The 26484-nt window shown below is 36.7% G+C and overlaps 1 protein-coding gene across 12 annotated transcripts in view; it reads right to left on the reverse strand.

The window, feature by feature from the left end:
- ATP8A1 (ATPase phospholipid transporting 8A1) overlaps positions 1–26484 on the reverse strand; it is a 128545-nt gene that overhangs the window by 12106 nt on the left and 89955 nt on the right. For 11 of the 12 annotated variants that reach the window (XM_075025122.1, XM_075025112.1, XM_075025082.1 and 8 more), the window contains 5 exons: positions 24462–24540; positions 20417–20478; positions 15415–15471; positions 14824–14931; positions 11–99 (listed from right to left, as the gene is read on the reverse strand). In XM_075025122.1, the coding sequence (XP_074881223.1) occupies positions 11–99; positions 14824–14931; positions 15415–15471; positions 20417–20478; positions 24462–24540 (395 nt within the window). Of the gene's footprint in view, positions 1–10; positions 100–14823; positions 14932–15414; positions 15472–17974; positions 18056–20416; positions 20479–24461; positions 24541–26484 lie in introns of those variants that run through there. The other variant, XR_012650054.1, reaches the window with a different exon arrangement.

A 26484-nucleotide genomic window follows, 5' to 3' on the forward strand; every position in this document is an offset into this window, starting at 1 on the left:
CTGTACTCACACTTTGTATACTACATCAAAAAGTAAAGCTGTCATAGGAATACATAGAAGTCCCATCCAAAACACTCCAGAGCTGAACATCATAGCTGCCTGGAGGGAAAAAAGCACAAAATGTGATGATGTTGTGACAAGAAGTAGGAAAAAAACCTTAGAAATATCAGTTACTTGGTTGCGGGTATCAAAAGCAAATTTAAATGAACCATTCTAGACTCTCTAATGTGAAACAAAACTTTAACTCCTTTTTAAAATCCCGAGTCGCTATAGAAATCCAATAGATAGGAAGCACTAATTCATGTTAAGAAGCTGGTAGAAAGATCGCACTGCTTAGCTCTTTGAGGGAGGGGGAATCTACCCCTCCACAATCCTGCTCTACACCACTACGCTGATTGTAGACATTTCCATTAAAATCAGAGTTATTGAAAATCCACGCCCCCGCCCCCCCCCAGCACAATCTTTGTCAACACATTATGAGCACAATTTCTTCTCTGCAATCAACCCTAACAGGACATAACGGTTCCTGACCCTTCATATGGATATTGGACGCTGTTAGAATCATTTTGCTGTATAACTCGGATCAAAGTTATCTCCAACAGAACTCACTGCACCACAGTTCCCACACTGCCACAGACTGCTGTTCAACAAATGGCTTAAAAATGAGAACTAAGAAAACAACTAATTACATAATTATGGAAGTATGAAACATATTGTTAAATGAAGATCTAACACATTAACACATGGTGAAATATTTGCAAACAAGATCATTGCCTTTAGCTGTGTGTTTGCTTTTTTTATACACTGCTTTGTATTAGTACATAGGAATTTCTTCTGTTCATAACCTAACTTGGTCTATAAACATACTAAAAACTAAAACACACTAAAAACCCAAACCAAACATCATAATGTATGGACATTAAAGAAAAAAAAACACCCCTTCAATCTACCTTTGTAATTCATGCCCAAGTATTTACATCAATAATACTATAGGTGCAAGGAGCATGATAAATACTTAATGAGGCATATTACTGAAAGATTGTTTTGCAGTCAGTATTAAAAATATCTTTGTAATGTAATTAGATTGCACAGAGATTGAAAGTAACATTGCTACACAATGATACCCTTTCAAATCCTTTGCTTCATTACTTGGAGACTAATTCCTTTCAAAGGTTAAACGTCAGTATGTAACTAACATAAACAAGCTGAAATTTCACTGATATTAATTAGCAGACAAATGCAGGTAGCTTGCATTAGCTAAAGTCTGATTTCTGAATGTGTACACATGAACATTTTAGAATTATGCTCGATATGTTCATGTGTAAAACCAAAAGTGAATTATTTTCAGAAAAGAAATTTCATTCTCATATAGGTAAAAAGTTCTATTTACTTTGTTTTCATATCCAAATTCCTACTGACACTGATTGTTCAGAAAGCATTAGAATGCATTTGAGCTGAAAATTTGGTCTACTTTCCACATCTATGTTAAAAGGACACAGATATTGCCCTGAGATTCTAGTAATTATTTCTGCCAACAGCTGTCAGCAAAGGTGTAAACACTGAGCAGTGACAGGTTCAAAATAAAACAATTCACATTTTCAATGGAGAAAAAAGAAAGAAAATTTTGTATCAGGAAGTGGAGAAAATGTATTGGTGCAGTCACTTTATAAGCAAAACATGACTTTTGACATACTTGATGAAATACTCATTTCCTAAACCAGCAGCTAATAGGAAATGTCTACCACAACTACATTTTGCAAGACTTTTTATAATTAAATAGGAATTAGAGAGACAAAGTTTCCTAAAACCCAAGAAAAAGCATAAAAACCACAACTTGAAGTAATTACGACTCTTACTTCCTGTAACGAACAACATTTTTTAATTTATAAGAACGTAGCAAAGAGCTGTCCTTGTGTTAGCCACCCTGTATTAAATGTTTGCTAGTGAAACAGCAAAAGTGATAATGTAGGTCTTAGGATGTTAATTCTGACCATTGTAATGCTAACTATGAATGAAGGAACAACTGGCGCCTACTATTCAGTCCATCCAGCCTTTGGCTTTACAAATGAACAACATGAATTGAGGAAAAAAAAAAAGTTTTTCTGCGTCATATTTGAAAGCCTGTCAGATTTTTTTTTCTTTTACAGAGTTAATCCAAACCTAAAAGATTTAAAGCCGACATTCGCATTAAAGACAGAGGGCCTCTTTGTATTTTTTGGACGAAGAGGGGAAAAAATAAAATCCCACAGAGGTATTTCCTTCCTTTCTGTACAAGAAAGCTCCCCCCTCACTCTGTAGAAAACATTTTTGTCTCTAACTTTTCACATCTCTCTACACATAGGCAGGTCATCTGGGAAATGGCAAACCAATCCTTTTCAGACAATGGCACTAACAGGAGCAGCCTGTTCTGGGGACGGACTCTGGCTGCCTCTGTTCGTGGTTTACAAATTGTTCCTAATGTGAGAGATTTGTGGTCTATGCCAAGTTTCCCCCCTTTAGGCCTTGTGAAACCAAATGGAATCTGCCACAAAAGTGGCTCCCAGGGGAATTCAGAAGTAATCCAAAATGAGAACTGGGAAGCCTAGTTTATTGTAGGACTTACAAATCTTGCAGGGAGAATAAATAATTTGTTGTATGTGTAGCTCATGCTCAATATTAGGACTTTCTAAAATGAATTAACATTGTTTATTAAGTGCAATGTACAGATTTTTATATAAGTTCTTATTTTTTAAAAAAGAAGAAAATGCTGAAAAATACTCCCTTTCATTACTTAGTGGCAGATTAGAAATCCTGGCTGCAAAATATTTTTAACGCACTGATGATGTACTGTTAGGAAATTACATGCCAAAAAGAACAGAGAATATTCCCTTTTTCTTCACTATGAAATGATCTGCCAAAACAGCTAGCTCAGATTTTGAAAAGTCTTCTAGAAGTAAAGAGAAAGATGAAAAGAACAGTAAAATTCTTGCTGCAGAAAAGCTTATGAAAACCCTTTCCAGCCTATCTTATTTCAGATATCATCCAGGTACATATCCTCTACCTATAAACTACAGAACTCTTAAAATAATACCTCCTCAACACCACCAAACCAGCAACAGTTTCTCTTCTCAACAACCTACAGAGACAACTTCATTAGTTTTAGTCATCTGCACGTGTTTGCCTTCATACATGCCGAAGTACTTACTGTTGTAATATTAAAACAGATCTGCATTAACTCTGAGTGCAAAGTTCCTACAAGTGAGTTCTTGCAATACTTCTAGTCTTTCTTTACTATTTAGAGTTTAAAAAACATCTCATAGTTCCTATTAACTAAGTAGGAACTCTACTTATTAGGTATATTAATTAAAAAGGGAGTGTCTCCATTTTCTGCAAATACAAAACAAAGCCTTACTGGTATACAACAAATAGTAAGAGATACTGAAACAGAGGGAGTACCAGACAGTTAGGGAGCAGGTAACTGTGGATATCTGCAGGCAGAATCTATAAATTCTTACTTGAACAAATCTCCTATGAGATGAGAAAAATGAGTAAGGATAGACTAAGGAAAATGCCTTTACTTTTTCCCTTGCTCCTCTCATTTTCTTCAGCTAAGGATACATTCCAAGATCACCAATTTCTTCACTGCAGGCAGGTATGAAGGGTGGACTCTATCCCACAAAGGAATGATTAAGATTATGGTCTTAATTATATAAACATAAATAATAAATAATATTATAAATAATAAATACATAAATACAAAAGCTTACAAACATAGACATGTACTATAAAACATAAAGCTTCAAGAAGTACCTCTATGGTGACACAGAGCAATACACAGAATTAACAGAGACTTAGGTCTCCTACAGATGTGTCCTTAGTTCAGTCCCTAGTTTCAGCTAACATTTTAATATTCTAAGTAGCCATTGGAACACATCTTGCCTTTTCATAGAAAGTACCTTAATCACTCAGGCTGAGCAAAAGCCAGTACATTGTCTCATCTGATCTAGTAAATATTTGATTATTCTATACGAAGTGGAACAGCAGAAGACTCAGTTCTGTATTCAATCACCCTTTCAGTAGAAAGCATTAGCTTGAAAATTGCAAAGTAGAGACAAATCTGGCTTTTGGGTAACATTCATCTGGGGAGAATGTTCTCATATTTAACTGTTGGATAAATGGGTATTTTAAAAAACATAGGTGATAAGGGTCTTACTGGGGGAGGTAATTCAGGTTTGTGAATTATCAGATTAGCAGTTATCTCTAACCACAGTAAGGCATTTGAGCCCAGAAAGGGATGAAATGCAAGACTGCACCTTATTACATGTTCTTGTGACTAGTTTACAGTAGCTGCTCATTTTCACTTTGTGAATTAAGTTCATAGGCATTTAATTCCTTCCTTGCATTTTATGAAAGCCTCGGTTACCTCAGTAGATATTTCACATTTGGAAAAAAAAACCCCAAACAAATCAGCAATAAATCATGGTGCCAGAAATAGCTCTTATGAAGAGAAATTATGAGTTGCTATTTCTGTTGACTGTAGACAGAAACAGTGATGAAGTGCTTTCAAAGATAAAACCCAAGAAAACAGTAAAGAAAAAAAAGGCTTCACAATGAATATTAATACCTGGAAATTTCCTCAAAAAGCTGGGGAGGAGAATGACACAAAAAGTGCTTCCCCAAGAATTAGGAAGAGAAGAAGGTTCTGTTAGCAGAAGTTTGGCTAACAGGGCTATGCTACAGCTTGAACTAACAGATCTAAAAAATAACCTTTAGAAAGTTAAAGAGAATTAGCCACCTGGATGTGAAATTAGACAAACTACAAAATGTTGGCAAGCTGAGATTTATCACGCTACTTCTAATTGTGCTTGTAATTAGAGAACAGTTGTTCTGCAAGAAAAGGCTGGACTGTCTTGCCTCAGAGTAAAAGATTCACAGGGAAACCTACCTGAGTTGATTCAAAGACGATATAAGAAATAGTATCTGGCAAAGGAGTGTAAAGCCACGAAGAGCAGACGAGTTCTGGTGGTTCTACAGAGTTTGTTACCAGGATAGGGGCCATCTGCACTGCAATAGCTGTAACAGGCAGGAGTACAGGAAACACTGAGTTTCACTAGAATTTGGAAAGAACTGAAGTCATTCCTCACTACTGCACATCAGAAGAGGAAGTTGCTATGGAGAAAGGTGGCAGCTGAATATCATTAATCTTTTAAGTGTTGTGGTATGCATAACTACAACAGGAATGTGTACTGAATTTGATTCCTAACATTTTAAACATAAAACCCCCATAACTTTAGTTTATAAAGGAGACTGGCGACAATATGCCAAGGGAAAGAACAGAGTTAAATGCTGATACATGGAAAAGACTAATCAATAAAAAGGAAGAATATTAGAATGGTAATACTACCAAGACAGACCATCATATGCACAAAACGTAAATTTGGTAGTTCAAAGATCAGCTCTGCTGTTTCTATTTGAACTTGTGCAGTCAAAGAACAAGAATGAGAATGTAACCATTGAATATGGAAAAGGATCTTTGAAGTATATCTGGGAATAAAAGACTCTGGCTAACAAATATCTAGTACTAGACTAAGTACAATTAAACCATGAAGGTCTGTGGACTCAAAATGGAAACCACCTAATGGGAATTAAATGGGAAAAGAACAACCCCTTATGAAAATATTTTGGATTCCTGAAGTGAAAGACCAAAAGCAAACTTTATATTTAAAGAACTAAATAAGCTAAAATATATTAGTATCAGAATGGTAACATAATTTTAGGCTCTCAGGTGAGGAATACATGACTAAAATGGATATCTGTTATGGGATGAATTCTGATTCACTTTAAAAGATCTTTAATAAATCATTTGACTTTTTTTATGAACTAGTAATACTCTCCACAAACATACACTGAAACATTTTATTTCTCTAAACAAGAGGTTCACCTAGGTACAGAAGGGAAGACAGATACAGATTACTCATTATTGTTTTGTAAAGACTCACAGGTCTGTAAAAGACAAGCTGGGAAAAAACCTGGAGGATGAAAATGTGCTAAAAATGTGGGAAAATGCCTATAGGGGCCTTTTTACTGAGAATAGGCTTGAAAGTTTTGGACTATGAAGGAAGACCCTAGCTTTTGTTGTTTAATTATTTCAATGTTCTTGAAAACTGTATTTCAAACATGCTCTGTAAATAAGCAATAGTCCCTCACCAAGAATTTACTACACCAGTTACTCCCCCTAGAATGAAGACCCTGAATTTTAGATATTATTTTGATCCAGGTTGGTAATAAGCAGTGAAGCAGGAAAAAAAAAAAATAAATTACTGGCTAACTTAGCATAACTACCCCAGATATTAGCCATTGAAGAATGGCTATTTTCCACAAGTTTTGTGATAATGAAGTTAGAATTGAGAGACTTCGGTATTTGTTTACCATGTAAGGCTCAAGGCAATTTTTAGAAATACAGATTATCAACTGAATTATCTGACAGGTTCCCTTAAAAGCATGGCACAGTACTTCTCTTATTTCACTTAAGAACTTAAAGAGAATCATTACTTTTCAAATTTTAGGGGCATTATTTATAACTTCCCCTTCTAATATTGAGAAAAGATACCATAGCAATCTTTTAAAATATACAACCATGTAAATTTATTTATTATGCTGTATTCTGCAGAAGTTATTAAAATAACACTCATCTGTTTTTAAAAATGCAAGAGACAAGTATCCATTAATAGCACCTTCTGCAGCTAGAGAGACAACACAGCAGGACATATGCCATAACATCCTCACAGAGAAGCTGTTGATGTACAGGCTGGATGAAGACAGTACGGTAAACAAAAACTGGCTGAAAGGCTGGGTCCAGAGGGTGGTGATGAGCGGCACAGTCTAGCTGGAGGCCAGTAACTAACAGGGTACCCCAGGGGTCAATACTGTGGTCCAGTCCTGTTTAACATCTTCATTAAAGATCTGGATGATGGGCTAGAGTGTACCCTCAGGAAGTTTGCTAATGACACAAAATTGGGAGAAGTGGCAGATACACCAGTGGGTTATGTTGCCATCCAGAGAAACCTCAAAAGGCTGGAGAAATGGGCTGACAGGAACCTTATGCAGTTGAACAAGCAGAAGTGCAAAGTCCTGCACCTGGGGAGGAACAACCCCATGCACCAGTATATAGAATCATAGAATCATTGAGGTTGGAAAAGACCTTCAAGATCATCCAGTCCAACCATCATCCATGCCCACTAAACCATGTTATGGAGTACCCTGTCTACGTGCTTTTTGAATACCTCCAGGGATGGTGACTCAACTACTTCCCTGGGCAGCCTATTCCAATGTCTGACAACCCTCTCAGTAAAGAAATTTTTCCTAATATCCAACCTAAACCTCCCCTGCTGCAACTTGAGGCCATTTCCTCTCGTCCTATCTCCAGCCACCTGACAGAAGAGACCAGCACCCACCTCACTATAACCCCCCTTCAGGTAGTTGTAGAGAGCGATAAGGTCTCCCCTCAGCCTCCTCTTCTCCAGACTAAAGAGCCCCAGCTCCCTCAGCCGCTCCTCATAAGACTTGTGCTCCAGGCCCCTCACCAGCTCCGTTGCCCTTCTCTGGACACGCTCCAGCACCTCCATGTCTTTCCTGCAGTGAGGGGCCCAAAACTGAACCCAGGACTCGAGGTGCGGCCTCACCAGTGCTCAGTACAGGGGAACAACCACCTCCCTGCTCCTGCTGGCCACACTATTTCTGATACAGGCTGGGATGCCGATGGCTGCCTTGGCCACCTGGGCACACACACTGCTGGCTCGTATTCAGCCGGCTGTCAGCCAGCACCCCCAGGTCCTTCTCTGCCGGGCCCAGCTGGAAAGCAGCTCAGCAGAGAAGGACTTGGTCCTGATCGACACCAAACTGAACATGAGCCAGCAATGTGGCCTTGTGGCAAAGAAGGTGAATGGTATCTTCAGCTTCATTAGACAAAGTATTGTCAGCGGAGGTTGAGGCAGGTCCCCTCTACTCAGCACTTCTCTAGGTGTGTCCTCATAGGTGTCCCATTCTGGGTTCCCCAGTAGAAGAGACATGGACATACTGAAGAGAATCCAATGAAGGGCCACAAAGAAGACGAAGGGCCTGCAGCATCTCTCATATGAGAGGAAAGGCTGAGATAGTTAGGACTATCTAGCCTAGAGAAGAGAAGGCTTAGGGGGGATCTTATCAATGGAGAAAGATTCCTGAATGGAGGCCGTAAAGAAGATGGAACCAGGCTATTTCCAGTGGTGCCCTGTGACAGGACAAAAAGCAATGAACACAAACTGAAATGCAGGAGGCTCCATCTGAACATCAGGAAATACTTTCTTACTGTGGGGGTGACAACACTGGCAGAGGTTGTCCACAGAGGTTGTGGAGTCTCCATCCTTGGCAATATTCAAAAGCCATCTGGACATGGTCCTGGGGAGCTTGCTCCAGGTGTTGCGGGGCTGGACCAGTTGACCTCCAGAGGTCCATTCCAACCTCAACCATTATACTAGCCTGAATACTGGCCCTGCTCTCCATTAGACTAAAACAAATTCCCGCTTTCAGATCAGACTTTAGACAAACATCTCCCTAGAGAAGACATGTTCATTAGAAGTTGAAGTATCTGGACAGCTACGTTTTTAAGAAGTACGGGGTATGGGTTTTTTTGTGAGTGTGTGTGTGTGTGAAAAAAAAAATCAGTAAGGGGATTAAAGGATGTGTATCTAATATTTTAACAAGAACAGTTCCATATAAGCAGGTTATGTGGAATAATACAGAGAGAAGCAATATTTAAGAAACTAATACTGTTAATATTAGCATATTCTAATACATCTTTCCTACATAGTGCAGCTAAATCATCCAACAAGGAATATTATTGTTTTTCACAATAAAAGTTTTCTGCAAACCTCAATCAAATGATCTAAAATTCTGTAAAATACACGCTTGTTCCTTAACTTCAATTTCCATCAGTAGTTTTATAGATCTCCTGGGTCAGACAGAGCAGAAACAGATGGTGCTCTGAGAACTTTACAGTGCATTATCTACACTACCACAATAAATCAGGAAGTTCTGCAGATACTGAACTTTGCTTTTAATCTCAATGTCATACTTATTCCAGTAAGTGTTATAATTTTAAGCTAACTTATTCATCAGATAGGTGTATAAGAAGAGGCCTAACAACTCAGAGCACATAACAGTAACAAACCCAAAAGAGTCAGGAGTTGTACTAGGGCGAAATATCCAACAGGTTGGTTTATTTTTCCCTCCTCCCCAATTACAGGTTTTCAACTCAAAGCACAACCATATTTGTTCAAGAAAGATAACCATATCAACTTAGAAATGTATCTATTTTATAATTTTAAAAATCAATCTGCTTTTTTTAAGTGGCATTAAAAAGAAAAGTAGCCTTTTGAATTGCAAGGATGGAAGCATTAATGGAAAGGTTCTAGCAGCGTTCTAGCCTACTGACACAAGAATGGTAGCTACTCTTATTAGGTGATGTAAGTTACAGAAACTTCATTAGTTCATGAAATTATTGCAAAAGGACTACATAGATATAAAAACATTTAACAATTTAACACAGCATCATTTATTTCTTTCAAGTGGGTATAATGCACAATATGACAGAACACAACAGAAAACTTCTGGTAATTGACTGGACTACAGATTTAAAATGCATTGTTTTCAGCATCACAGAACAGCTTTCTGTGTATTGGAGAATCTCAAAGAAAAAAAAAAATTACATCTACAAAGTAAATACCACATCAAATATGAAGAGACTTGGCATTTACTTTTAGATATTTATGCAAACTACATGTGGTTTAACTGAGAGCATACTGTTATTTGTTTAGAAAAATATTGAGAAATATACTTCACTTACCCTCTTTGTTAAATGTTATACATAAAAGAAAAGTATCAACTTCAGTTATATCAATGTAGTAAAGAAAGAGATCCATGCAGTTGATTTACTCAAGTCTGCAATGAAAATGTTCTTCTAGTCTGTACTGGCACCTTTTTTGAAATTAAATGGAGCTTGTGTCATGTAATGGGTCAAAATAGATGTCCTGTGCTATGACCCACTTCTCCATAATGGGGGTTAAATCTAACCACAAAATGCCTACAAAGAAGTTTTTTTGGTTTCCCCCCCTTCTTTCTTGTGCATCTATACTTAAAAGCACAATCTTTACAGGTAAATATTAAGAAAATAACCTGTAAAGCTGGTTGTTCAGATACTTCCACACTAGACAGTACTGACAGACAACAAATGCAGGAATAAACATTACTGCAGATAAACATTGCACTGTAATAAAGACGATATTACAGAGACTGCACAGTTGTAACAAAATCACTGAAAACTTTTAAAATGTTTTCCATGTTTCTCTCTCATACACTGTGCATCAAGTTCTCTCCAACAGAAACCAAAATCCTCCTGTTAGAAAAGGTATTTCAAATCTTTGCTATAAGCAGATAAAACTTGAATTCCTAGTATTTTAGGACCTGTGTCTAAGACTAGGAGAATATAGTCCCTAATTCTTAGAATAAACTCAAGAAGAGAAATTTTTAAATGAGTGAGTCTGTAGTACAAATAAAAATAATATGAAGGTAAATAATAACTTCAGCTTAATTAATGATAAAATACATCAGTCTTGTTTCAGGCTACTAAAAGACTCATAACTTAAAGCTAATCTACTGCAGTACCTGAACTAGCCATGCATACTACATAATTAACTACTTAGGTTATCACCCCTTTTTTTATCACATATCCTTCTTCAATTTTACAGCCTGTTTTTCCATTTTCTTCTACTTCATAAATCCCACTGCTACTCTCACATTTTTCATCCATTTTTCCTTCTAGGTTGTGTCTGCAGAAAGACAATGGTGAACTGACAGTTTTCATCTGAACATCATCAATCAGGGAAAATGAATGAAGTTTTCTTCACTATGGACTTTTTTTTTTTTTAACTGGAATAGAAACTTTTAAGGTTCACAAAACATAACTTGTTTCTTGTTTGAATGTTGATTCTAAGGTTTTGTCAGAATTTTACTACGGAAACATGTTTCAGCTACTATAACCCAGATGCCTGTTATTAATCTCAGACAGATACCAGCTATGTAACTACAAGTTATTCATATCAGGAGAAGACTTGTGCAAGGATACCTCTGCTTATGTGAGCTAGAAGACACCTTTCAACTCTTGTGGTGCACTACCTTTTTGGCAACCTAGTCACCACTATTTATAGGACTCAGGATTACTGTAACATGCAGAGCCATCTAGTTCCCACACTGTGAGGGACAGTACTCTACAGTTGGCATGAGTTGGTCCACTGTGGGAGTAGCAATCTTGAAAGACCAGAAAACAAAGGTCTTGATGCCAGAACTGCCTCAGCATTCTAGATCAACAGGGAATTTTGGATCAAAAGGGTCCTTGTTTGGCTTTTTTTTGGAAAACTCAGAGCAAAAGAGAGAGAAAGAAAAATACACTCGATTACATGTCAAAGAAGGGGGGGTAGTGGCCTAGACAATGAACAAAACTGCTGGCACTCCGTCAGAAAGTCATCATTTTTCATTTCACTATTTTCTTTTGGACCACAGCATTCTACAATCTTTCCTTCTGTATTACTAACATACACCAACAAATACGTAAAAGCCAACTTTAATTATCTTCTCTACAATTGGAATGATAGGCAAAATGATGGAAACACAATTAGTGTAAAAAGTAGGGAAAATCTGCAACGATATGTGACATACTTGTTTCTTTGTTCAGTAACTTATTGGGGGGATGCTTTGATACTAGAAGATGAACACAAACCAACAATTCTTAAGATTTAACTTTGGGCTACTACATTCAGTGCTCCAACATAAGAGTGTTTTTGCAGTGTAAACAGACTCTTTTATTGTTACAACTCTATTTTTTTCTTGAGGCATTATCTTGTAGTGTTCTCCGTTTAAACACATTTATCAGAGCTGTATAGGTATTTTATAGGAATAGATGAAAAATCCGAATTTCAAAATATTTAGATGAAACTTTTCCTCTCCATCCAATGAATGAAGTTTTCCATCAGCTCCATATGCTCTTTCTCTCCCCTTCAAGAGCATTAGTATTTTATTTTCTTGGAATAGAACCACCAATAAGCAGCAAGAATCTTATTATTATCATGACATTAATATGAAGAAGTTAGACTGAATCCTTATTGGAGTGTTTCAGTAAGTTATTTTCTGTCTAAAAGAAGCCATGAAAAAGATGTTTGTAGAAGACAGATATCAACATCTAGGTGGGACTGAATGGTTGGATGAATATTGTATCAAGAATACTGACTGGTAAGACTATAAACCTAATACGGTACAACTCTTGTTACCAGCTCTAAGGAGCTGAAAGAGAATACATTTAAACTTTATAAGGATTATAGTTGGTAAAATTGCCTTATAAATCTACAGTTTATTAAAAAAGGGGCATTTTTAATGAACATATTTGGAAAAAAAATCCCTGAAAATCCCCTTCAGATCAGGCCAAGGCAAAACAGACAATAAGCTACAGAAGTAGAGGTCAGCTTTTGACTTTTCAATTTCTGCCAAACATAGTTGGATGAAGTGTTCAAGTCTGACTCGCACATTTGAAAAAATTAGACAAGCAGTATTTGCACAGGCAAGCAGAGATGTCCATATGGATTTGTTTCTATCACACCACAGTCTTTTCCACAGTTAAATTTGTCAATCTTTTAGTTTGAATACTTATGGAAGGCCTGGACTTGCTTCAGAGAAATCCAGTGAATTTTGCCCTGCCAGAGACCACCCAGTCAGTGAGGGGGCTTCCAGAAGAGCATACAAAAATCCTGCTTTCAATCTGAGCTGCAGTATTCATCACCAGGACTTTTAGCCACAGAGAGTATAGCTCAAAAAGCTAGACCAGAGCTTTTGAAATAAGCTCTTATGGTCTGTGAGATGTTTAGGAGACTTTATTCTGATTTTACAGACTTCTAAATATACTCTTAGGAAGAAAACAACCCCAAAACCAACCTCACACAACAACACCCCCCTCAAACATCTGCATGCACATACACACATCGAAAGCTACTATATACATAATATATATGCATAAGCCAACACACTAACAAAATAAGACTATCCATTTCAAGTACAGAGACAGTTTTTAACACAAGAAATAAATGAATTTGGGTTCATAAGTCAGACTGCTTTGGTGTCATGTTGAATTCAAACCCCAGGAGTATTTATTTTTTGTTGACAGCTAAATCTCTTTACAAAGAACTGTTTTTCCAAGTTCGTAGGAATTACATTCCCTTCAAAAAAACCTTTTTCTCACAGTAACTTCAGAAACTGAACATGTACTAAGCAAAACATTTAGTTATTTCAACAGTGAAGTAGCCACCTTTATGTCATACCAAGTATGACACACCCTGCTGCTCCCACTATGCTTATCACCATAAAAGTTCTATCTTAAAGAACAATGTATCAAGTTTTTACAAAATCTCTAAGAACAACAAATTCCAAAAACATTCTATAAAATACAGTGTGTATGAAGAAAAATGCTGAAGTATGAGAGCTTCAACTACATTAATTTAGAATAACGTACATAATTAATTTTGAGTACCAGAGGCAACATGCTAATGTACAAAATCTACATATATACATGGGTAAGAGGTTACAGGACAGGAAACAGCAGGAAACTGTGTAATTTCAAAGTCATTTTTTTCTTAGGTGTCCAAGCACTTAAGTTAATTCCTTGTGCTTTCCATTAAAATGTAGTAACTACATAAATGCCTATATATGTTTTCCCATAACTGCTTATGTAGGAGGTGAGATTTGCAGGTCTGAATTACCTCCAAGCGAGGGAGAAATATACACCTAAATTTCCTACAACCTGTCTAAATTTTTAACTTGCTGAATTATATCACAGTGGTGGAGTTAAAGGCACTCACTATTTTACTGGTGTAAGGTTTGATTTAGTTGATATGCTTTGAGAACCGTTAGAGGAGCATCTTTCTGAAACAAGCAGGTATTTTCAGTTTCTGATTCCCACTGAGAATGCAAACCAAACTTCCCAGCTCAGGAGGGACTGGCCATGCCCAGAAGCAGACATTACTGTCTGGGAAATTAATACTAAACTTCAGATGTTTCTGGAACTGAATGGTTTTAAGAATTTGGGACTGAAGTTCCAATTAGATCAGAACAGGCAACAATTAAGCATCTTCTATGGATTCAGTCCTATTTGCAATATTCAGAGCAGGTTTACGCAAATAGGATAATAAATGGAAGAGAAACCAGTAATTACTGTCAAAAGGTTAAAGATACAGTACAATAACGCATTCCAAGCAGCACATTAATAGAAAAGGAAATGCGTGCATGACAAGCAGCTGCTCATGCAATGTTATGGCACCTCAAATTTTTTGAGTCATTTTACAGTTTCAATTACTTAGCAAATTTGTAAAATTGAAGATGAAAAAAGTCTTAACCAATGCACTACTTGTGCTACCTCATTATAAAAAAAATCCCTCCTGCCAAATAAGCACTGTAATTCTGAGTTCTGAATTTGGTAAGACTTCTCTTAAGAAAATTAAAACTTTAGACTAAAGAACTGCAAAGCAGCTTACCTGTCTATTCTTCCTCACTAGACCATATAATCACAGCCTGTTGGTTGAGCTCCATTTTCACAAGAGTAAAAATTCATTCTATTTTAAATAAACATGGCTACCACATTGAAGGTATAAAAGCAACCCTCTTATGAACCTCTAGTTAGCAGAAGGATCCAATAAAGATTAGACCCGTAATAAGACTGAAACAGTATTTTTTGCACACATTTGGATATTAGTTAAAATATACTTTTACCTCTCCTGACATATCAGGTGCCATAGGAATGACTGGCCACAAAGAAGAGTAGATTCCAAAAAACACTACCCAAAGTGCTATGCTGCCCCAGATAGCTATATGGCTGAACTGTTAAACAAAAAAGAAAACAGAACAATCAGCGCAGATGCATTATGACATAAAAAAAATTTTTTTTCTACTTAGTATTTACAACATGATTCTGATATATCGGATGAAATTTCCATGCCTTGTATTAATTTAACTCTACTACTTCAGTTACCTATTTCTTAAAGCAAAATGATACTTTCAGCAGCAATATTACTGCATTTTAAGCCAATTTAAGTTCAGTTACAATCAGTTTCAGAGTAATTTGATTTTTCTAGTTTAGGGATTACTTTAAGCCTTATCCCAATGTCCTCCTTTTCAATATTAAGCATTATTTTTTGTACATGGATATTCTGTCTTTCCATGCAGTAACCACGGTTTAGTTTGACACTGTGGGAAGAGCTGACGAACTGTAAGGGCATAATATAATAAATAATAAAAGAATACAATTATTCATCCATCATATTTTATAGAACATTGGAGAATATGGTAAAGACATTTGCTTACCAAAGTCCAATATGAGGTCTCTAATCCAGCCTTCAAACACACAGTTAGGACCACAAACTTAAAAGAGAGAGAAAGAGGGGATTCTTATTTAATATGGGAATCTTACTTAACATACAGAATTTATTAGTTTCGTTAAATATTCAGAAGAACAGAAGAAAAAAGTTTTATGATTTTCATACTTCATGTTTACTTGCACAAATGAAATACGGGAAAGGATAATCAATCTCTTCAGTTTAAATGTGATTTCTTTAATAATATTCAACAAAGTACTGTGTGTGTCAACGCACCTAGCTGTGTAATAGGATCCAAACCAAAGTTCGTAAAGCAAAAGGCAATCATTTCTATGGACCTGCAGAAGCTACGGAATAGCCCTTCCACTTTAATAGAATCTGCTCCCCCCAAAATGTAGGACTCTCAGCAGCCCCAAAGTGAAATTCTTTTAGACCACAGCTAGCTGTACTTTCTCTTCTTTTTTGTAAGTGTGTGCACTTACATCTGAAGTGCCTATTTGAAACGACCACAGTAAAATGCTACTAGAAGATTTAAAGATACACCCCAGTAATGAGCTAGTAACAGAACACTAAGAATTATTAGCTTCCATTAATAATTGCCACTCATTTGATTTTGAAAACTGTTATTTTGTATTAGAAATCTTAAACATTTCCCTTGCCTCCTAGAACTCTGCAAGTCTGGCTCTTACTGAGTCATTAGCTTCTTTATTGATGGTATTTTGGTTACACAGAAAGGTTTGTGGAAAGTGTAGTCCACTTCAGTAGAGATGGCAGACTCCCTAGTTGTGGAGAGGATGATCTACACGAAGACAGATTTAGAAGATCTAGAGGCTGGGCTGAAAACTTCCAATTGTTCAAACTTACATTAGTCTATATTAGAAAAAAAAAATTCCCAAACAACAAAACAAAACATTTTGTTCACTTCATTAGTACTTCAGTAGTAAAGGAGTCACCTTTGCCAAACCCTGAAAAGCCAGAGTTAAATGCTGGCAGCCTAAGACCTATGTTCTGCATACAAATAACATGTTGAATAAGTCTGTTATGCCATTTTCATTCTTCCCTCTCATCTTTACTCTCTTCTTATCTTTACTCTTTTTATGGAGCAGTCTCTGCAAACATCTTGTTATTGTCCTGTAGGACATGCTCCATTTTAGTTTAGAGATGAGCAGTAGTAGAAAGTTTATAATCCCACAGCAAGGACTAGTTGATTCAGGAAAATTGTTTATCTCCTCCTTTTGAAATTCACACAAACAAGTTTTCTGTTTATCAAAGAAATAGTTATTACATTTTGTAACTCATGTGTGAACATTTATCACAAGTTTTGCTTTATGTGCAATCTGAAGAACACAAGGCTGAAAAACTGAGTCACAAAGACCAAGCTGCAACTGTAACAGCTATAGTTTAAACTCTAGTTTGTTGGCCAGGTTGGCAGCAACAACGTGAGTTTGTCTGTGGTTGAACTTCAAGGAGCCTCAGAAACTCAGAAGAAATTTACTTCAATCACAAGCTGAAGATAACTGGTTAAATATACATGACAAGTCTTTCACTACGTCTGATGTGCAGAAGGATACCAATCCCGCTAGAAAGCTTTCACCCAAGCTATAAGTTCATGCTTTTCATTCTGGACTCTCCTATTTCAATTATTGCTGCATTATTAAGGACAAAAACAAACCCCCACCGTACCACAATTCCATTATCTAAACCATGTGTGAAATCTAATTCGAAGAAAATTAAGGACCATGATGACTGTTATAATTTACTTAGTCTATCCAGTTCTGGTGCTATATTTGGATAAGTAAAAAAAAATGAATTATGGCAAAAAAAAAATACTCATGTGGTACACTTGCTTGCTACTTTTGAGTCAGTTGTAAGAAAAGGAAACATCCTTCTTTAGGATCAGATCAAGAATTCCTATTGCATAGACAAAATGTATACACAAAACAAACACTGCAGGTCTGTAAAAGGAGATATAGACTGTGTGAATATATACCCTCCTTGCATCTTAACTGATACCCCTAACTACGCGCAGTGGCTTACTGAAGAATGTGGCTTTTATTGCTCCCTCCTCCCCTTGATCCAAACTTAACAATAGCTCACTGAATCCTACCTAGGGAACAAGAAATCAAACTTGTATTCTGTATAAAGCACTGAGCTTTTTTAAAAGGAGCGCTCAAGAATGGTTGTACAAATATTTTCATGGCACTCCTATTTGAAATTTATGTTTGAAGAAATAATTCCAGGACATGACATGAATCAGTGCACATTCCTACCTTCTTTGTGGATCCAAAGAAACTAGATTCATTTCTGAATCCCTTTGCTACTGATTTTTGCACAAGTGATGAATGTAGACTTCCTAAAACCAGATTAAAAGCAGTGGGAAGAATGAGAAGTACCTTAACCTTATAATTTTCATTTCAAGACAATGACTGACAACTGTCACTGCACATACCCTTCACATGCACAGATTTTTTAAAAATCTTCAAAAAATGCCCTCCCCAATTTTGAAAGTCTCTCAAATCTTCATGTGTGCTCCAGACCTGCTTGAATACCTGTGCAAGAGCAGGAATACATCAATAGCAACCCCCATCTCTCCCTAGATTTTCAATCTGAAGTTAAGGAAAGTGGAGAATCTGGAAAACAGATAAAAAGCAGGTTGTCTGGACTTATAATGGTGAAATAATGTTTTCTTGGGAAATTCTTGGCCATTCTGTAGGTTAGTAGCAAGCAATTAGCTTCTCAAGTTGCAAAAGGTGACAGAAAAATTGCACTGTGACCTCTGTTTTAGCATTTATGGATAGAGCTTGACAAACAGTAATGAGTAAGTCCAGGTTACTATATTGAAAGTATCAGAAATTAACTAATTTCAGAAGGTGGTGGAAAATGCTGCTACAAATCTCAAAATGCAGGCTTCGATGTTAGTGTCAGCTGATGTCACAGATGATGCTCATATGTTCTGCAGTACCGTACCTTAAGATTTCAAGACATTCATCAACTGATGGGTGACAATCTAAACAACAGCACTTTTTGAACACAGTTCCACAGGACCTAGTGCAATCCAGTAAATGCTTAGTACAGCATATGTAACTTGTTTTCTCCTGGTGCCAACCTTGGCTTTTGGAAACAAGCACAGAACAGAGCGACTGGGTAGGATGAAGTTCTGAAATCACTTCAGGAAAGAACTTCAGCTGTGATTGCAGCAGTATGCTGACTAAGTGGGTTTAAGAAGTGTCCAGTGCTAACTCACTCTACAAAATGATGGCCAATACAAAGGATACTTTTAGAGCAATCAAGGAAAAGGAGATGCTATCAGAAAACTTGGCTTAGGTTCTAGGATACGTGAAGTTATGCAATTATGTATATGCGCATACAATTCATAAAACAAGCTTCTGCTGAATGGAGCAAGGCTGCAACTTCTAAGTACAGTAAACAATGAAACATTTGTAGATAGGGTGAAAACCCTGTGCAGAGAGCCTCTCCCCAAGAAGAACCTGTTTACTTAGAACAACAGGTGGTTCTGGTAGATATTTTTATGTAGTATTTATCAATATTGGGGAAAGCAGTGACATTCAGATAAATGACTGACTTCTAAACACTGCTCGGTGTTATGAGATGATAATACAAATAGACCTGTGTCAGTTGAACTACTTCTGTCAGGATTGAGCTATGACAATGACTGTGGCCTTACATCTTAATTTTATTAAGACGTGCACAGAAAACACTTACCCAGGATGTTCCATCCATCCCTAATGGAGATCAGTCCATCATATGATAGATTGCATGATCATATGTGACTACTGCTGACAAAACATGCTGTGCTTGCCTTTTGGAACGGGGAAAGGGAAGTGTAGAGCAAATAAACTTTTAAGAGAATGTGTGAACAAACCATTTTTAAATGTGCCTGAAAGAACCAGTTTAATGTCCATGTACTGACTAGCAGAAGAAACAGTTTATTTTAACTGCCACAGCAATAGGAAATACACAGAATGGGCTGTGGTTACTTGGCCCTTTATGCTCTTTAACTTTTCTGGTTAGCTGACCAGAAAACACTATTCAAAATGTTCTCTCATACACCGGAGATGTTGACAGTAGCTACACTCTCAAAGGACTACAATGTATTCTAGAATACTTTGCTTTTATTTCAGTTCTGATGTTTCCCTATTCCATAAGGAAATAGATTTTGATGGAATTTGTATTTGTACTACAGCCCCCTTATTTTGATGGAAGAATTAATTTCTTTTTTGTATCTGCCAACAACATGAAGTTGAAGAATTAGTTAAACTCTTAACACTGAAGAACAGAGGAGAGTAAGCACAAGTCTAATTTTGCTTGTAAGAGAGATCCTGGAAAACCCTCATCTATCAGGTAACACTGATACCTAGTAAGTGAAAACCAGGCATTTAGCTTCATTAATTTATTCTAGGAGATAAAATATTAAAAGAAAAACCCCAATAATGACTAATATCTATGAGAGTAACAGATTACTGTTAGGTGCGGGTCAGGTGTAATTCTGTCAGTCTCCAAAGAGGCATCCCACAAACCTTGGTTCCATGTGGCTCTATCCCTCTTTCAAGACCCCATGACAAATTAAGAGAGGGAGAACAGAGTTGTATCTTCAGAAGTCCACAAACCAGTTCCATATTCAATAACCCAGGATTTCTCCAATGCAGAAACTTACCTTAAATTAATGAGTGTGCTAATTAGGGAATTACAATTCCCATTACTTAAAAAAATACACAGTTTCCAGTAAAGGAGAGATTTATCTTCTGCATCTTTATTAAACTGCTTTGTTTTAAGAACTTGAATTAGAAAGCAAAATGCACTTCAAAGCTTCTCAAAGAGTCATTCAAGAGCCATTAAGGCACTACAATGAATCAAGTCGCCTATGTAGAGAATTATAAATAATAATAAACCCACATCTCTTAAAGAGTTAAAAACAGAGCCAATAGAGATAGTCCACTGATAGAGCACCAGATAGCATTAGGAAGACTTACAGTGTATACAGTGTTACCCAGGAGCAGGTAATCTGAAGTTTTACCATTGCCAAATACAGTACCTGGAAAAGGAAATGGTAATAAAAATAAAAACATTTAAACATTTAAATATCCACAATAGCACTATATATATATATCTCTCTAAAATCTTATTTTTGGTACAAAACAGATGGTAGCACTTCCTACAGGGTACAAACAGCAGATTTCACCTTGAACTGTATTGAACAGTAGAGATCTATGACTTTTATAATTTTTAGTCCTTTAAAACTTTCAGTGACTTCAGGAATTACGCTAGAAATAGGACCTTTTTGTAACATCGTATACCAATGTGAGTAATATTGCATTCAGTAATAATTCAATTAGAGTGACTCTTAAGATCACAGATACAGTATCTTATCTTCAGAAAAATATGAAATATCATAGTTATAGTGTATATTGATTGTAACATATAAGTAAACAGAAAGCTTAGAGAGATTTTCACTGATTCTGGATGTTTTTGGTATAGAAGCTTATCATTGCTCTTATCCATATTTCTGAGATTCAGTTTAAGTAAAAATACAAAAGATACTAAATTTTAATTCTTGAGATGCTTGTTATTAATAACATTTTCAAAATTTACCCAACTCAAATCTGTGGATCTATATAAATACATACCATTTTGAACATACGGATACACACACAGCATTTATGCAAAGAGCCAGTGCCCTAAAGGGATGTGTTCGCATAAAAATCACATCTACTGTGGTTCTTAAGTTCTGAATTCTGAATCAGAGCATGTATGCTTATTTAACAGAACTTATTTTATGACTACTGCTAGAGAACGTCTCTTCTGATCCCAGTTCTATGAAAGTTCTTGGCAGACATGGGACAACACACAACTGAACTAACTAGAGGGAATTCCTCATTCTCATTTAGAAGTATTGAGTTTGCTAAATTTTTACATGTTCAGTTTAGAAATTTTTAGCACTCGAGATTGTTCACATACTGCAGCTAAACCAGAACACTTACTCTGCTGTAGAGGTTCTAATCACTGGGATACTGTTTTTTATTGCCATCATATAAAGAGAGATCAAAATACTGTGCATGTAGTAAGGAAGGATAAAAGTACAAGACAAAAACCAACCAACCAAACCAACCTACTAATGCTGAGAGCACATAAGGAAGGATGTTTTTTAAAAGCTGTGTTTGGGGAAAAGGAAGAATCAAGGTGTTTAGAGTTTTTGTGGGGGGGGGGTAAAACTCCTCTGATTGGGCTGGTTAGAGGAAGGTGACAAGCTTATAAAAATGGTCTGTAGCTGAAAACGTTTATTTTTCCCACTATCCTCAGCTAGCATATAGTATATTAAATGCTGCTAATTAAGTATGTTTTCATATTTGTGTTGAGTGTTTTTCCAGCCTTCTTATCACCTTTACACATGCTTGAAATGAAATTCACATCAGTTGTGGATGAAGGGCGCTCCTTTCTAGAAGCTTTCCAGGGCCCGTAAGGCCAGTTTATCACAGGAAAAAAAAGTTCTATTTATTGATATTCTGGAAGAGACAGCAGGTGAAAGGTCACACAAAAAAACAGAATAAAAATGCTTGCAAATAGTCTTCCTTAACCTAGCCCTCTCCCATTCTAAGATGAGGAGCTCACAATGGCTGCCTCCTTAGCTCTAATGATACTTGTTGCACTCCTGGCACTTCCCCAATTTAACTTTCTCTCTGGACAGAGCAGCACACCACAAAGGTCTACAAGAGCTCTGGAAGACTGAAAACAAAGCCGAAACCATAGCTCATTTTAAAGGTTATACAAAAGAGGGAGCAGTTGGTGGGTTTACTTGTACATATAAGTTTGGCTACTCTCATTTACTGTTATGTTGACAAAGTTGCATCAGAAGAAGCTTCTGTGAAGATTTATGTCCTTGTCACTTTTCTTATGCGCATGACAGTACATGGCGTACAAAGACTAGTTTTGTGTACTGTACAATGGTTAGGTCCCATGGAGCAAATTCTGACAATTCTTACAAATCCATACCTATTCTCTGATCGCATACTTGGCAGACTCCACTACAATGCATGCAGTTTGAAATTTTCCACTTACAGGCAAAAAAGAGGTGGGCAAGTGAGACTAAAGAGTCAACAGGAGAAAATGCTCAAAGAAAAGGATGACTGTGAGCTCTGAGAGATTTTCACGATCTTCAAGATTTGATTTTCAATGTTCTAATAAATACCTGCTCAAACGTGCACTTTGCTGCTTAACAATATATACCTAGCAGTAAAGAACATAATGAGGATAAAAGAGAGGAATAGGCAGGCAGCTAAATCTGTTCCCATCAGTCAGAGTGCTGGAACTCAGCACTCTTATGCACAAAACTGAGCTATCCCCCATTCTTCCCGTTCCTCCTTTCATGTGTCACGATCCTCCTGTGCCTCTTCGTTGCTAAAAGAAGGTGGAGGCTGAGACTTGTTCTCAGAAGTTCCTGTCTCTGGTGGATCTCTCTGACAGAGATCAGCTCCCTCCTAGAAAACTAACATTATTTCCCTTTCCTCTTCACACACACAGCCATCAGAGATTGAATTAACAGCAGCTCCCATCCTGCGCTCACTTCCCCTTCATGCAGGACTCTGTGCACCAGCTGGACCCATGGCAAGTACTGGTTATACTGCCCACCATGTACACAATCCCCAGGTCCGATTTCTGCTCTCCTTGCTCACCTGGCCTTTCTCTAGGCATGAAAGAGGAAGACAGAAGGCAATTTGTTCAGACTTACAGAGGCCACTTGCCAGCATGTCAGTTCTAGTCCAGGGGCTGCAAGCTGAAGAGGCCTGCGCTACCGTGCTCTCACAAGCGCTCGTGCAAGTATCTCAGCTTTGCCATTCTTACAGGAACTCTGCTCTGCATCACCACAAATACTCATTAAACATTTCTCTACCATGTAATGCATAAATCTCTCACATGGATTGGCTACAGCTTTGAACGAAGATTTTTGTTTGGATTTGAGGTTGTGGTGTTACAGTACGCATTGACATTTTGGCACCTCTTTCCTCCTGGGATGTCTAAACTTCTCCAATGCAAACCACTGCCACTGGACTCACATCCAGTGTGATGTGAGTGGCCTTTTAGAGAAAACAGGCTGCTACCTACTTCCCTTTACCCATCAGAAGTCACTGAGTATAAAATACTCTACAAGAAGTTTTCCCCCATAACCTTTTTGGGCACAAGCAGCTGTGACTGTCTCATTACCTAGTCTCAGCAGTTCCAAAATGTCCATGAGAGTATTTCTGTCCTCTGTGCCAGGGCAGACTGCCTGGCTATATCAGGGAAACTGAGAAGACTACTAATTTTACAGAAAAGCTGCAAAGTACACACTTTTTTTTTTTTTTTTCCTCTCCACAAAGCGGAAGCAAAATAAAACCCCAGCCCTATGAGAGTTCTGCGCCCCACCCCCCCCCGCCCAAACATTCCCACAAACTGGAAACAGTGCTTTCAAGTTTCCTGTAGTTAATACAGCCTTCCTCCCAAGTGTCTCATTTTCTTCTGCAACTCAGGTGCATATACAACAGTTGAACTAGAAGAATGACAGGACTGAGCTGTCCAAGATGTCCCAGCTTCCTCTGCTATAAGCCTATTCATATATATATATGTAAACTAATGGGTTAGTATGCCCCTGAAATAACAGGAGAGAAGGTATACACATCAGCCATAAAAGCTTACAAAACCTAAGAGACAATACAAGGGATGGTAGTGATTTAGGATCTTGTAGGTATTCACCATGATAGCGTACTATATAAAAAAATAGCGTAATTAAATTGCAATCTCTTTTTCTCCATCTTGTTTCAGGTTTTAAGTATAGTTTTATGCATATGTACATAATATTACTCCTACTTTTAAACAGGTTTTAAATAAAATATTTAAAATGTACTGCATCTGCTGTAGTTCTAGAAATGGTATCTTGAAATTTAACCACACAAAACTCTTCATATTTATAAAGCTTTCCTAAGAAAAAAGAAGGTATTTAGATATTTCATACCTTTCAACATTTTTATTTTTCATAATACTTACCATGCTGGAGGGCTTTTAGTGGAAACCAAAACAGAATGAATGAGTGGAAGAGGCCATTTAAACAATGAACCCAGAAAACCTAAGGGAAAACAGAAAATCCATGAGAACCATTTGCAATAAACTAGCTGTGTGAACCCTGACCTTTCTCTTTATCTGTGTGTTAGATTCACAAAATGTGTTTCTGTCACGCCACCACTGTGAAGTAATATAACTGACAGGCACTTTCTGCCTCTTAGCTCTTCATGGGTCATTTGTTTATTTTTATGTTTTGAAAAAAAATGTGTATTATCTCCCCCTTTTAATTTCAAATCAGAAGGGAAATGAAAATGTATACATATGGGAATATCATCAGAAAAATTAAACTAAACCAGACAAATGGAACAATTGCTACATTCTAAGTAGGGAACTAAAACGGCCTCTAGCTTTTATAATTTACATTTTGTGTAATAAGAAATTTGGATAGTAGAACAATCAAAACCTGAGTTTTACATATACCTACCTATGTATTTCCACATACAAAGGAATTAAAAAGGATAAATAAAAGTATCTTCCTTAGATTTCTCCTTACATGCTCCATTCTTGAAGTGCATAGCTTCATCATATTAAACTTCCTTTAATGTATTTGCTAAATAATTCAAATTTTACTTTCAAACTTATTTTCATTTGTAAAATATGCCTTCTGAAGACAACTGTATTAAGGATAAACAACCTATTGATGCCTTCCATAATATATTGTATAAAGACATAAAAAGACTTAATAAAAAATATGTAACCCATTTTGTTCAGGATAGCAATCATGTTTTTTCATTAACAACGCTTTTGACAATCATAGCCTTTATTGTAACCAACTGATGTGTATTATGAGTGTTAAGGTGTTCAAACAATTGAAATTAAGTTGCCTGCCTCACAACATTTTCCACGATGTCTCAAAGTCTTTTGTTAGATTATACAACTACACTAGGTTGTACGATCCAATTTACACTCCAATAGTTTGCACATTTGAACTTGTGCTACTCATTAACCTTTGTCTCTCCTTCTTGCTATGTCATTACCAGAAGTTTTTATTTGACAGAAAGCACAGGTGGGTGCAAGAAAAATTAGTTCTACTTTTCCATTTTCCTGACCAATTCTTATTGTCACATGCTAATCCTTTAACCTCTGTCATGACCTCATAACCTTTGATCCCTTTTACCATAACAAACATCTGCATCAACATTCAAGGCTGTAATGTTTCCAAATCTTTAACACCAACTATTCAACTTATACAGGTGGGAATTTGTAGCTGGCAAGTTTGTAGATGTTTACTCATAGCAAGCATTGTATGCGAATAGCCACAGAATTTCCAATGAAGTCAACAACGCATCTGTGCAATAATAAAAATATTATAGACTTATATGAAAACAGAAAAATCCAACAACTGTAACTCATGACTTACATTATTTATTAAAACACAACACAAAAGTGTCTGTATTAATGGACCATGCGAAGTCTGATAGTTTTAAAGCATTCACAGTGGCACAAGAAACTATTTTCCCTAGTTTTCTTAAAACTTTCAGGTTTACTTTTGTGGGTGAATGGATGAAGTGAGGAAGAGGGAGAAAAATCTCACATGCTTCAATGAGCAAAGAGAGTTTAGGCAAGTAATTCTATACAGATAGGGGTACTCCAGTTATACAGCACAAGTGGCAGATATACGAGAGCTAAGTATGCTGTACCAGCTCAGCACATCTACTAGAGACCAACACAGGTAGGCGTTGTTAATTCAATGACAGATTGAAAACGTCCCCCAGTTCAACATACAATGACATTACTTGAAATGTTCCAATTGTATTTAGAAAAATCTAATACAATCAGAAGGAACTCTTACAAACATCACAGCATTCATGAAATTGCAGATTCAGCAAGAAGTTTAATTTAGTTTTTTTTAAGTTTAATTTAATTTTTTGAAGAGATTATTTATGGACATATTGTAGAAATTGTGTATGTTTTATGTATTAAAGAGTCCTACATTCTTTTACTACTT

This window comes from Buteo buteo, chromosome 1 (assembly GCF_964188355.1).
Source record: "Buteo buteo chromosome 1, bButBut1.hap1.1, whole genome shotgun sequence".
Lineage (NCBI taxonomy): Eukaryota > Metazoa > Chordata > Aves > Accipitriformes > Accipitridae > Buteo > Buteo buteo.